Here is a 12,235-nt window from a genome sequence, read left to right as displayed (position 1 = left end):
CTGACTCTGGAGTCTGCAGTTTGCATACTTCTCTCCCAGGTCTGGCCTTGGACTGCATTCCTGCAATGCCCTCCGAGACAGCTGCTTCTTAGGCTCCTATCTCTTTTTGAATGCCGAGGGGGGCTCTGCTGGTCAGAAGGGAATATTTTTATGGTAAAAAATGAGCCACGCTGCATCAGTGCGGGGGGGTGGGAGCCGTCACCGCAGGTCACCCAGGCAGACTGATGAAAATTCTGCTTATGAAGTCGCTGCTCCCCCATTAATTAGGGGGGAGGGGGGCCCGCGTGCCACTGAGCACCTCACCCACGGCCAAAAGCTTGTCAACACTTCCCACGAAGAATGAAAATGTAAATACCTTTCAGATTATTCAATGTCACCAAGGTATGGAAAAAGGTCGGAATGCTGGGTGTCATTTATCTCGTTGCGGATTTGAAGAGCTTTTTTCTATTAAATTTCTTAAAATTAATGTTTTATGTTGCTCAGAGTAATTTGAACAATTATGGGCTTAAAGAATTGATCATTACAACCCCTGGGATTCAGAGCTCCCGACTGAGTCCTTTGAAAACCCACTGATTTATCGTTTTGCTACTTAACCAGGCAAGCTCCTGGGATTTGGGACCCCAACCCCCTCCTGCCCCAGGCGGGGGCCAGTTCCCAAGACACAACCGCCGGATCTGCCGGCGGAAGAGACGCCAGTGGGTCCCCAGGTCTCCAGGAGAGGTGGGGGGAAGAAGGGGTGTCTCTGATTTCAGAGCTTTCACCCGCCCTGAGCAAATTTTATATTTAAAAGGAAAGAAGTCCTTTTACATACTGGTCGAAATTGTTTTTTATCATTCAGGTGTTTACCTTTGATAATGTATGCAATCGTCGGGTTCAAAAATGAAAAGAACGTGATAACACGGTCAAGATGAGTATTCCGCTTATGTTAAAATTTAAAGTTCTAAGTATTACGTTACAGAGGTTACTGTTTTTCAAAAGTGAACAAGCCCTAGCCCCTCAGGAAAAAAATGCTGAGGTGTGTCCCGCCTCCCCGCCAGGGTGCTTTCCACCCCGAGCCCCCCTCCCACCCCGGCTGGCCGCAAATTCGGAGGGAGTCCGGGGCGGACCCGGCTCCAGCTCCAGCCTCCGGAAGGCAGCCCCACCCAGCCCCCCGGCCCCGCCCCCAGACCCTGCGCCCACCCGCTTCGCAGGGCCCTGGCTGTCAGGAGCCGGTTGGGCGGGAAAACCCCTGGTGGGCGCGCCCCTGGACTCTGAGCTGGGCGCCCATCGCCTGTATCCGCGGGGAGACAGGGCGCCCGGAACCCGCATCCTGCGCTAACACCCACACGCCTCTAGATGCCCCGCCTGGTTAACAGGGTCCATCATGGGAAATAAGTCGTCGTGGTCTCCAGGTGACCCCCGCAGGGGCCCGTAAGATGGGCGTCCACTTTCCTCTGCGGACCCGCCCGAGGTCCTCCCGGCCTGAGATCCGCCCCGCCCGCGTCCTCACTGGGCCTTGGTTCGGGCTTTGGCACCGTGCCCCCCCGCCCCGCCCCAGTCCAGGGTCACGTCCGCAGACTGAGCTGCGCCGGTACCTGGAAGCCCGTGTGTCTGCCCGCTCGGGGCCGCGGGAAGGTGGTCACCCGGGGCCAGGCGCTCCGCCCAACTGGGGAGACAGACACGCGAGGTGTACACGCGAGGTGTGCACACGAGCACTGTCCACTGCCCGGCTGACCGCGAGCCCCACTCAGCTGAGCGCTCCCCTGAAAGGCCGGCCGGGACGCGACGGGCCGGCCCCGACGGGGTCCACTCTTCCCCCACCCCAACCAGGACTGGGGTCTGGGGCCCGGTTGCCGCCTGGACGCGCCGCCAGCTGGGAGCCCCCGACCAGGCGGAGGCTCCCTCGGGCACACTTTGCACTTTATTAACCTGTCAGTGCCTGAAAGGTCCCAGGCGGCCTGGGGGGAGGTCTCCAGGCTGGGGGTGGTGCCTGGCACGGCGACTGGAGGATTTATACTCCCCCTGGGCTGCCGCAGGTGGCCGCCTTGGTCCCACCTCAGCCAGGCCCCCTCCCCAAAAGCTGAATCCCACCCAGACAGGCTGCCTTCATTCCCCTCGAGGGCGAGGGCGCCCCTTGCAGGACAGAGTCCAAAGTGGTTCCCTCCAGCACCGTGCCCCACGTTCAGCTCGGCCACACCCCTGGGAGGCTGAGATCTCGGACCACCAACCCCCAGGCCAGCCTGGGACACCTTTCACTTCCAGCTACTAGGCCTCTGCTCACCGGGGCACTGAAGTACCACCCACCCCGACTTCTGCTCAGCCATGCTCTTCCCTGGGCGCTCCCCCAAACTGAAGGGTGATGGGGCCACGTCTCCCATCGATTCCCCAAATTTCCTCCCGAGGGCCTCCCCCATTCCTTGCCATTCTTCCTGGCGGCTGCCAGCAACATTCTTGGGGGGAGGGGCGGGCCTGCTCTGGGTTCAGGGCAACAGCAGGTGCTGGTGAGGGAGCTGACCATGCTGGGGTGGGCGGGACTGGGGGGCGAGTGGCTTGACCAAAGCCCCTTGGGCTGCCTGGTGGTCGGGGAGGGAGGGGGGACATCTGCGGAGCTCCCCTCCTCCTCGCCAGGTCACTTGCTCAGCTTCTCACAGCAAATTAGCAGGTCGCTGGGACTGGAATCCTAGTTGCAGAGCCCCCGGTGACCGAGTTCCTGAATCTCCAGACTAGTTGACTCCTGCAGTCCCCCTCCCCGTGCTGAAGCCTGCTCCAAGCAGTTTTGCTTGGTCCTGTCACCTGGCCACCCCAGCGCCCGCCTCTCCCAGGGACAGAGTGGGAAGGCCCAGCCCCTCCACCCACGGTTGGACCGTCTGTTCTCCTAAGTCTCCGTCCAGTGCTCGGAAGCCTGGCGGAGATCTTGGGACAAAGGGGCCCCGATCCACACCAGGTGTCGTCCCTGGCAAGAAGCCAACAGCTACTCCAACAGGGCTTCCAGCTTTCAGAGATCCATCTCTATCCCCAACGCCCTCTCCTCCCCCAACCCCGAGCCTCACTGAACATACAGGCCTTCCAATGACTGTAACTGACGAATTTATTGAAGTCTGGGAGAGACCCAATGGTCAGAGAATAAATAAAAGACAGGGGAACGCCACAGAAACAACAGGTAGCCGGGGATGCAGGCTTGAGGGATAACTTGAATCCATACGCGGCCGGCCTCTGTGTCCGTGGTGGCCAGCGGCAGAAGCATCTGGCAGGGAGGCAGCTCGGAGGAGCCCCCGCCCCGGCCTTCCTTTGCCTGTGGGGCGTCCAATCCATGGGCAGTCGGAGCCCACAGGGAGAACGGGAGCTGGGGGATGTTTGGCAATGGAAATCGGTGGGCTGGGCTTGGCCTGAGCTCTGAGGGCAGCTGTGACAGGTCGAGGGGAGGGGGTGCAGGGACGAACACCTAGTCTGGACTGGAGGAAGCTCCTTAAGCGTTCCAAGAGTCCGCCCCTCCCCCCAGGGTAGTGGGGTCCAGAAGGATCGAAAGATCTAGAGCCAATGGCCCCAGGGGAGGGGTGGGGAGGGTCCCGGGGAAGACAGGAATTGGTGGCAGGGAGGCCCCCAGAGGAAGAGGAAGTTAGGTGTGGCCTCCCCGCAGCCACCTCCTGCCTGGACGGACAGCTTGATCTCTGACTTAAAAGAGGGGGTTGGGGGGGAGGTGGAGCAGGGGGCTAGAGAACTCAGACATATAGAACCTGGGAAACAAAAGCACAATTAGAATTATTTTTAATTTTGGAAATTAAAGCATCTTCCAGCCTGAGGGCTGTGCTGGTCTGGGCAGAGGCCCCTGAAGGGAGTGAAGGCTTGGCCTCCCCAGGGTGACATTTCCTGTCTGGAAACGGTGGCAAGCACTGGGTTAATTGGTCGATAAAGGGGAAAATCTGCTTACAAAACAAGGCTTGCCGAGAGGCCCCCAGTTTGAGCAGCAGCAGCCTCTCAGACCCGAACCCGGAGAGTCCCTCTGCCTGGGTGGGAGAGGGCACTCCCAGAAATGACCCTCCCGAGTCTGCATCCTGTTCCCCGTGGCACCGCGTCCTGCAGAAGTCCGTGCTTCCGGCAGGAGAGCTGCTGCCCAGACTCCTCACGTCCGAGGCTTGAGGGCACGGGGACTCAAGTCAGAACTGAGCGTGGTCCACCTCGTCCAGCCAGGAGGCGGGGCTGGCAGGGAAGTCGGGGTAGCCCCCGCTGCTCCCAGTGGAAAGGTCGGAGCTGGGTCCGTTCCCTGCCAGCACTCTCATGGGTGGGGGCCCACCTGGGGCTCCCGTGGGCACGAGCCCCAAGCCGGCATCGGGGTACACCAAGCTGGAGAGGAGGGGCTGGGGGCCAGAGAGGCTCTGCAGGGCAGCAGGCGAAGGGGGGACGCCGTAGGGGCTGCCGGGGCGTAGCTCTCTGTACTGCTCCGGGCCGGCCAGGCCTCCGTGCTCCAGTGGGAAGCTGCCCGGGGCCCCCGAGGGCCGGCCCAAAGTCGGGGCAGGCTCTCCCAGGCTGCCGTAGAGGCCGCTGGCGGGGCCCATGTCGGCCATGGCTGGCTCGTCTGCGGTGGAAGCAGAGGGCATTGCTTAGTGCACACCTGCTGCCACCTCTGGTGCTCCTCGGTGCCCCCTGCAGGCGCCGTGTGCCCCACCAGGGCGGGTCAGCCCACATCTCTTACCCTTTCACCCCTGAGTTTGTTCAGCTCCATCCCACCTGATTCCTATGAAACTGTGGGCTCCTGTGCTGGGATCCAGTATGATCCCAAGGCTACCCAATTTTGCAGACAAGTTAATTGAGGCTCAGAGAGGCTAGGTGAGTAGCCTAAGGTCACAATGCAGCCAAACAATCTCCTAAACAAACTCTCTGAGGATGGACATTAAGAGCTGGTGGGGGAGGGGCTCTCTGCTTTGGAAAAAGGAGGTAACTGGGTTCCAGAGACGAGGGTGGACCCTCCTCCAACGCCAAGCAGCTAGGACCTTTAATCACCCCAAGACTGTGCTGCTGCCTCCCTAAAAAATCACTGTAAGTGCCAAGTGCCCTGGGTGGGGGCAGGGGGGAGCATGGTCAGACCCTCCCTCCAGGACAAAGCCTGCCAAGGGACACGCATGCAGGTCACGGGGTTTCTGTCCCCCTTCAGAAGAAGGGCAATGGTCCTGAGTGGCCAAATCACAGGGCTTGGGGATGGGCGCCAGGGTCTACAGAGACGGGGACCGGAACATTGATTCCCAGGCTCCGGCAGTCAATCAACCCAACGCTCTTCCCAACTCCGCCGTACCAGTGAAGGAGACCTCCGCGTCGCTGTCCTGCCCCTCCTCCTGGACGCTGTCCTTGTCCGACTTAGAGCCGCCTCGGGCGCGCTTCATGTTTCGGAAATACTGGCCCCAGCGCTGCCGGCCCGCGTCCTTCTTGAGCCTCTTTTCCTTGGCCCGGCGATTCTGGAACCACACCTGGGGGTGGGGTGGGGGGCGGTGGGGGCCGATAAGTGGCCGCTGCTCTGGGACCCGGGGTGGCCCTTGTTTGCCAGCGGCTCGCAGGGCGCGCGGGGGCGCCGGGGCGCTGACCTGCACGACGCGCATGTCCAGGCCGGTCTCGGAGGAGAGCTGCTCCCGCACGTGGCGCGCGGGCTTGGGCGAGGTGTTGTAGGCGCTCTTCAGAGTCTCCAGCTGCTTGGCTGTGATAGTCGTGCGCGGCCTCTTGGCCGTGGCCTCGGCCTCTGCACCGCGGGGGAGGCGTGAGGCTGGGCCTGCTCCTCCGGCCGCTCGGCGCTCCCACCTCCCTCGGGGCGCGCGCACGTCGGGGCCAGAGGTGCCGCCGCCGCCGCCGCTGCGACCGCCAGCCTCGCCGCCGCGGCGGGAAGGCCAAAGGGTTTTGCGGGACGCGGGTGCCCGGAGCGATGGAGGAAACGCGCTGGGCGGTGCTCCGGCCCAGCCAGGGGCGGCCCTGCGGCGGCCTTCTTTAAGGACCCAGCCGCCCTGGATCCAGGTGCAGGCGTTTCCAGTCTTGGCCCCCTACTGACAAGCGCTGCCCGCCCCCAACCCTCCCTCGCTCCTCTTTGTTCTAAGGGCGCGGGTAGGATCGGATCTTCACGGTCAAGGATTTAGGACGATAATTCAGACCCGCAGAGCTAATCCACGTAATTCAGGCCAATCTCCCTGCGCCCGGGAAGGAGGCGGCTGCTAAGACCCCAGACCCGGCTTTCTCAGAGCGGGTCTGCTAACTGTCCCGGGCTCCCGGACCTGGAGGCGGGGGCTCCCCAACGCCCCCGCCCAGAGAGAAGACGCTTAAGTTCTCGCCGCTTTGTGAGCGCTTCGCCGGGGACGCTGGAGGGAAGGATCCCTCCACACCCGACCCGGACGGGCCTTAGCCCCTCTTTGCAGGGAAGGAAAGGGGAGGGTGGGCCGTGCCCAGGCCGAGCCCCGTGACCGTCGCCCCCTCCCACTGACCTCGCTGCTTGGCTGTCTCGTAGTCTGCCTTGCACACGAGCCGGCTGTCCTCCATGAGATAGAACTCGTCGCCCGTGGCCAGCTGCCGCTTGCACACGACGCAGGCGAAGCAGTGCAGGTGGTACACGAAGTCCTGGGCGCGGCGCACCACCTGCGTGGGCGGGATGCCCAGCTGGCACGCGGCGCACTTGGTCCCGAAGCGCCTGCGGGACGCACAGGGCGCGGCTCAGAGCGGCCGCCGCTCCTTCGCCCGGAGCGGGTCGGAGAACCGCTAACGCGGTTTGGCGCAGGGTGGTTCCTGGAGGAAGGCGTCCCGGGCCCTGCCCCTGGTCGCAGAGACTACCCGCAGGGACTACCAAGAAGGGGATCCAGATGCTCTGGGGCACACAGCTGTCCTCTGTGCCCGGATGGGGGAGGTGAATTCGGAAGGGCAGGGCCTTGGCCACCGGGGCCGACGTGCAAACCCATGAGTCCTCTGCCGGGTAGGAGCCCCATCCCCACCATTAAGCACGAATACAAGACCAAAACGAAGAGGGAGCACGTCCAATAGAGCTTTACAAATTTGGGGTTATCTTTTTAACTACTGCTTCAATGACTCACAAAATTAATTACTTTAAAAGATTGTTAGTGGGCCAGCCCAGCCGCCAACAGAGAGGCCCCGGGGGTGCCCTGTTTGGGGAAAAGGAAGGGTGTGGAGATGGGGGTTTTCAGGGCTCCAGACTTGGTTACGGTGAGGGCCCCGGGGCTCCCCTGGGTGTGCCACCCGCCCCAGGCAGCTGGCGGGCTCACTTGAAGAAGTCGTCCTTGCAGTACACACTCTCCCCACGGCTGAAGCAGCGCTCGGCCAGCGGTGCCTGGCAGTCGCTGCACTTGAGGCACTTGCTGTGCCAGTGGCGGTCCAGAGCCTTGAGGATGAAGCGGTCCAGGATGTGCTGGTCGCAGCCGGCACACAGCGGGATCTCTGCAGGCGGGGAGGAGCCACCGCGGTCAGGGCCGCCGCACAGAGCCGGAGGCCTCCCCATCCCACCCAGCTCCCAGGACCGGGCTGCCAGGAGGCCCCCTTCCCGGCACACCCTTGTCCCTAGCCAGCTTGAGTGGCCACCCAGCTCCCCTGAGTTCAGGGAAAGTGTGGCTTGGAAGTCCGTGCCTGGCCCACAGCGGAAATCCAGGACAACTGAAGCTAGGCTTAGAAACATACCCAGGGGCAGGAGGGTACCCAGGCCACCCCCTCAGATACCCTCAACTGCAAAACGTTTCCAGTGCCCGAAGGATGCACTTTGAGCTCAAATGAAACCCTCGCCCCCAGGGCTGTCTCAGAGGCTGGACTGGAAACCGGGTCCTTACCATCACCAGAGGCCCGGCACACGTGGGCCATGGGGCATCCACCACCCAATGGCCCTCTTTCCTCGCACAATCAGGCGCCATGGTAGCCAGAGACTTGTGGCAGGTGTGGCTGCCCAGCCCCGTGGCCCTGTCCCTAGGCTACCAAAATGAATACTGATGCCCTGCCTGTCTTTGGGCGGCCCTGGGGGTACTTGTGTGTAGACTGGACGTATGGATGCTCTGTCCTCTTGCTCAAACATCGATGCCTGAGCACACACAGTAGGCAGTTTGCCTTCCCCACAGAGACACTTGTGTTCTATTCCCCTGGGGCTGCAGGCCTCTGCGGGAACCAGGCTGGGGAAATGCAAGGCCTGCCTTTGAGAGGCACAGGTCCATGGGGGTGCTTTGCAGGGTGTTCAGGGCATGAGGACTACCTGTTAATTTAGAAAAAGTCTCCCGAGGGCAGAGAGCCTCGAGCAGGAGCTGGAACCTACTTAAATATATCACCACCTCAGCACACTCACCTCGCTGACAGTGGACCCCCTCCAGCCCTAGGCCGGCCTGGCAGCCGGCGAAAGGGCCAGCGAGGGACCTTCCTTTGCCCCATGCTGAGAGAAGAGGGAATCAACCTCCCTCCTACAGCCCCGGGCACCATGAAGGACGGGATCCCGCGTCGGGCAAAACCGCGGCCCTGGGTGCGGAGCCTGAGGATCTGCTGCCTGCCCTGGCTCCCCAACCCCGGGCGGCGATGGCAGGGCGGCGGGCGAGGACACCCGTCTTAGAGCTGGTGGCTGGACAGGCCCGCGCGGCGCGGATTCAGCACCGCGGCCCGGACAGCTCCCGGCGCGCGCTACCCGCGGAGCCCCGCGTCGAGCAAAAGCCTCTCCCGCCGCGCCCCTCGCGCTCTCGCGAAGCCCTGGCGACCCGGGCCTTACGCTGCATGGCGACTCCAGCCTTGGCGGGGTCTCCTACCCTCGGCGCTGGCGGCCCAGCACAGCCTTGCGCTTGCCTGCCGGCCCGATCCCCTCCGGCTCTCTTGAGACGTTTCACGCGGAGCCCGCGCACCCCTCCCTTCCTGTCTCTTCGCCCTCCCACCCCTTCCTCCCAGCCCCCGTGGCCACCCCTCCCAGGAACCGTCGGAAAATAAATAAATAAAGAAGTAGGAGACGGAGGAGACCCCACAGCCTGGATGTAACCCCTTTCCCACCTGCTCTCACCCCGCCACTGCCCACCCTTCCAGGGCCAGCTCCATCCCATCCTGCGGTTCCCGCCTGCTTGGAAGCTCGTGGAGGACCATCCCAGTTCACGGGGAAGCCAAGGCGCTGGGGGTGAGCTGGGGGTTTTCCTGCAAGAGGACCAGCCCTGCCAATGGAGCAGGTGCATGTGAGTGCAGACACCAAGATTCCAGCTAAGGGAGTTCAGCCACCGGGGTCCAGCTCCACGCTGGCCCTTGTGTCTGACTTCGCCTGGAAAGTGTGGCCGGTCTGGGTGCAGGCAGCCTTCATGGAGATTCTCCTACCCCATCGACACTGGGACACACGTTTGCTCTCTGCACACTCTCCCTAAAGGAAGAGTATTTTCCAAACCAGTCCTGGGACCCAGAGGGCCCCCAGCCTGGGAGGCACCAGCGCCGCGACGAAACGCCCGACGACACAGCTCCAGGGGCCCAGAGGCGAACCCGCTGCTGGGATGCTCAGGTAGGGACGCGCAGTGCTGGGGCCCTCATACCCATTCCCGCCCGCGCTCCCTAGCTCCCGCCGCCTCCGTGGCCGGGCTGAGAAGGAAGCGAGGACCGCTGAGTCTCCACGGGGTCCGCCCTCCCGGGCGCAGCCGCTCGGCCGGGGCACCCACCTCGGCGCAGGTCTTCTCTCCGCGCCAGCAGCGCCAGCAGCAGGTCGCCGCCCGCCGACTCCCGGCCCGGGACCAGCTCCCCGCGCGCCTCCATGGGTCCCGCCGCCAGCCGCCGAGGCTCTCCGGTCCTGAACTTTCCAGGGGCTCGGCGAGACCACGGCCTCAGTGGCCCCGGGCCGGCGTCTGCACGACTCCCGGCGCTGCTGGGCGCTGCGCCCGCGGGCCGCCCAGGGGCCCGGAGCCTCGGGCCGCGCGGAGGCGGAGCGGCGGGGGGGCGGGGCCGCGGCGCGGGGCGGGGCCGGGGTCGCGGAGACGCGCCGCTGGCGTCCGCGGACTCTGCGCGCCTTTGCCGGGAGAACTGCGGTGCGGGGAAACCGCCCCGAGTGCCCGGCCCAGGGATAGGGACGCGCAGGGGAGGAGCCGTGTCAGCGCTGCCCGATAGCGCTTGACCAGGCCCCGAAGCTTCCTGCCCCGGCGCCGGCTCGGGGCTGAGGCCTGGGCTCCGGCGCGAAAGCCCGCGGGTAGCCTGCCGATCAGGGAGGGAGTTGGATCCTACCGCCGCTGAGGCTCGGGCCCGAGAGGTTCCGAGCTGGGAGGCTTGGTCACAGTGCCTGATGGCACGTGCGAGACCCAAGACCCAGAAAGGGTGAGTGTGGCGCCCACGGGCTCACAGGGAAGCCGCCAGGAGCGGACCCGACCTCAGGCCTTCCTGCTCTGAGCAGCTTCTGGGCCCCATCCTGGGCACTGCAGCCCAGAAGTGGGAGTGGGGAAGCAGGGCGAGTCTCCGGATGGAACCCAGAGTCCTCGGCTCAGACTCCACGATGCAGCCAAGGCTCCAGGTCAGGAGGGACGGAGCTGGGAATGCCGGGATCCACTCTCTTCCCTCCACACCCGCTAGCACCGGAGGAAGCCCTGGCGACCGTTTCCCCATTTCCCGTTTCTACCCCCCACCCCCAGTCCAAATAGGTGAGCTTGCAGGAACCCACCACCCTTGCACGTAGAGACACACCTACCCCGGAGGGTGCCCACCACAGGCCAGGCCACACCCCTGCGTCACCCACAGTCAGCACACAGCAGTGTGGGTCCTGGCAGTACAGAGCTTGGCGGGAGCAGGGGGCCTCCAGAAAGTGTTGGGGGACTAGGGGTTGGTACCATCCTCCAGGAGGTTCCACCTGGGAGCCCCTCAGTGATGCCCCATAGTACCCTGCCTCTGCTTGGCCTCCAGTGGCCTGGTCTGTACACTTAACTTGGAGGCCGGTGTGGAAGGACCTGGGTAGGAGAAACACAGCCCCCTCTGAGCTCCGAGCGGACCCCACATCTCAGTTTGAGCAAAGGCCCCATGCGGGCAAAGTTAAGGTGCCCCTTCACTTTGTGCTACGTTTGTTCCCCAGGACAGGACAAGGGCGTCCAAGCCAGGGAGCTGAGCGGGTGTTGGGTGCATAGGGGTGTCGGCCGTTGAGTGTCAGCTGCTGTGGAGGCCTGCCTGAGAGGGGCCATGTGTGGTCTGACTGGGGAAGGGGCGGGCGGGCCTATGCGCTCGGCATCTGGCCGACTGGCCAACAATGCCTCCATTATTTCCCAACGTCCTTGTGACCGAATGGCCCTTGGGGAGTGCAGTTTGGGCAGGAGACCCAACCCAGGGCTGTGGCGCTGTGCAGTTGGGCTGGCTAGGGGGGGCAGGACTGGGCTGTGTGGGAGCTGAGAGGCGTGGGGTCTCCGGATTTTCTTGGCAGCTCTTTCTCTGCCCCATCCCCTCCCCACCAGACATGCCTGCGAGGTCCCTTCTGTCCTCCAGGCGCTCTGTGAAAAGCTGCGGGCCCTTCAGCATGGGTCCAGGCTTCCCAGGCCATCACAAGGGGGCTCCAGGCCTTCCACTTACTCAGGGGTCTGCCAGCTTCGCCCAGGTTCCCATCTCAGGACCCACCAGAAGCCTCCCCAGACTCTTTCCGCCCTGCCCTTAGTGTGTTGCACGCCTTCCTTCCCTCGCCCCTCTGCTCGCCTCTGCCCATCTGTGCCGCTTTCCCCTCTGGGTCTTCCTGTCCAGTCTGGAGACTGCAGGAGGCCATGCGGGGCTCTTACCCCTGGTCCCGCCCAAGGTGCAGAGGCCGGCGGTTGCGGGGGCCCGGGGCCGATCTCGGTCGTCCTCGAGATCCGTTTCCAGGAGCATCGAGGCCTCCGGACCAGGCCGGACCCAAGCGGCCCGGGCAGCGCTCTTTCCTTCTCCTCTGCGCCCCCGGGGAAGGCTGGGCCCTCCCCGTGTCCTGGTGCGCGGAGCGTGGTCAGACAAGTGAGCCGCTGGGCCAGGCGCTGTCCGCGGTGCTGAAGGAGGCGCGGCCGCCCACCTCCCCCGACCGCGCCTGCCGCCCTCAGCTCCTCCTGTCCGCCCTCCCCCCACGTCCCGCTGCCCCACCTTCCCAGGTCCCCGGGGCCTCCGCTCGCCCCACGCCCGCCCGTCCCTGGGAGGCAGCCTTGGGCAGCTCCATCCTGAGCTCCAGTCCTGCCTTGAGGCCGGGGATTCGCCCCAAGCGGGTGCTCCACCTTGTAGTTCCTGCTCTTTCCCGCTTGCGGCCTCCAGGAAGCATCGTCCAGGCCGCCGACCCTCAGACCCCCATCGGCCTCCAGTCCAG

At 64.2% G+C, this 12,235-nt stretch overlaps 1 protein-coding gene across 3 annotated transcripts; it reads right to left on the bottom strand.

Moving 5' to 3' along the window:
* Positions 1-3,049: 3,049 nt before the first annotated feature.
* On the bottom strand, positions 3,050-11,948 carry LHX3 (LIM homeobox 3). 3 transcript variants are annotated; one of them, XM_086324342.1, is made up of 6 exons: positions 11,688-11,948; positions 7,224-7,395; positions 6,435-6,637; positions 5,553-5,704; positions 5,267-5,438; positions 3,050-4,552 (listed from the first exon to the last, which is right to left on the bottom strand). In XM_086324342.1, the coding sequence occupies exons 1-6, from the start codon at positions 11,773-11,775 to the stop codon at positions 4,134-4,136; spliced, it is 1,206 nt and encodes a 401-aa protein (XP_086180468.1). In that variant the 5' UTR covers positions 11,776-11,948; the 3' UTR covers positions 3,050-4,133. The 3 variants fall into 3 exon arrangements, with proteins under 3 accessions (XP_086180468.1, XP_086180467.1, XP_086180466.1); XM_086324341.1 differs by lacking the exon at positions 11,688-11,948 and adding an exon at positions 9,609-9,840; XM_086324340.1 differs by lacking the exon at positions 11,688-11,948 and adding an exon at positions 8,693-9,255.
* Between the last annotated feature and the right edge of the window lie 287 nt (positions 11,949-12,235).

Source organism: Bos grunniens, chromosome 11 (assembly GCF_055505025.1).
Source record: "Bos grunniens cultivar Pamir isolate PY7600 chromosome 11, Bosgru_T2T1.0, whole genome shotgun sequence".
Classification (NCBI taxonomy): Eukaryota; Metazoa; Chordata; class Mammalia; order Artiodactyla; family Bovidae; genus Bos; species Bos grunniens.
This window is presented reverse-complemented; position numbering and strand designations above follow the sequence as displayed.

Coding starts and splice junctions, on each gene's coding strand:
- LHX3 (XM_086324340.1), bottom strand. CDS start 9,140: ATGCACCTGCTCCATTGGCAGGGCTGGTCCTCTTGCAGGAAAACCCCC. Junction 6,638..7,223: donor TGCAAGGACGACTTCTTCAA/GTGAGCCCGCCA, acceptor TGCGTCCCGCAG/GCGCTTCGGGACCAAGTGCG. Junction 5,439..5,552: donor TGGACATGCGCGTCGTGCAG/GTCAGCGCCCCG, acceptor CCCCACCCCCAG/GTGTGGTTCCAGAATCGCCG.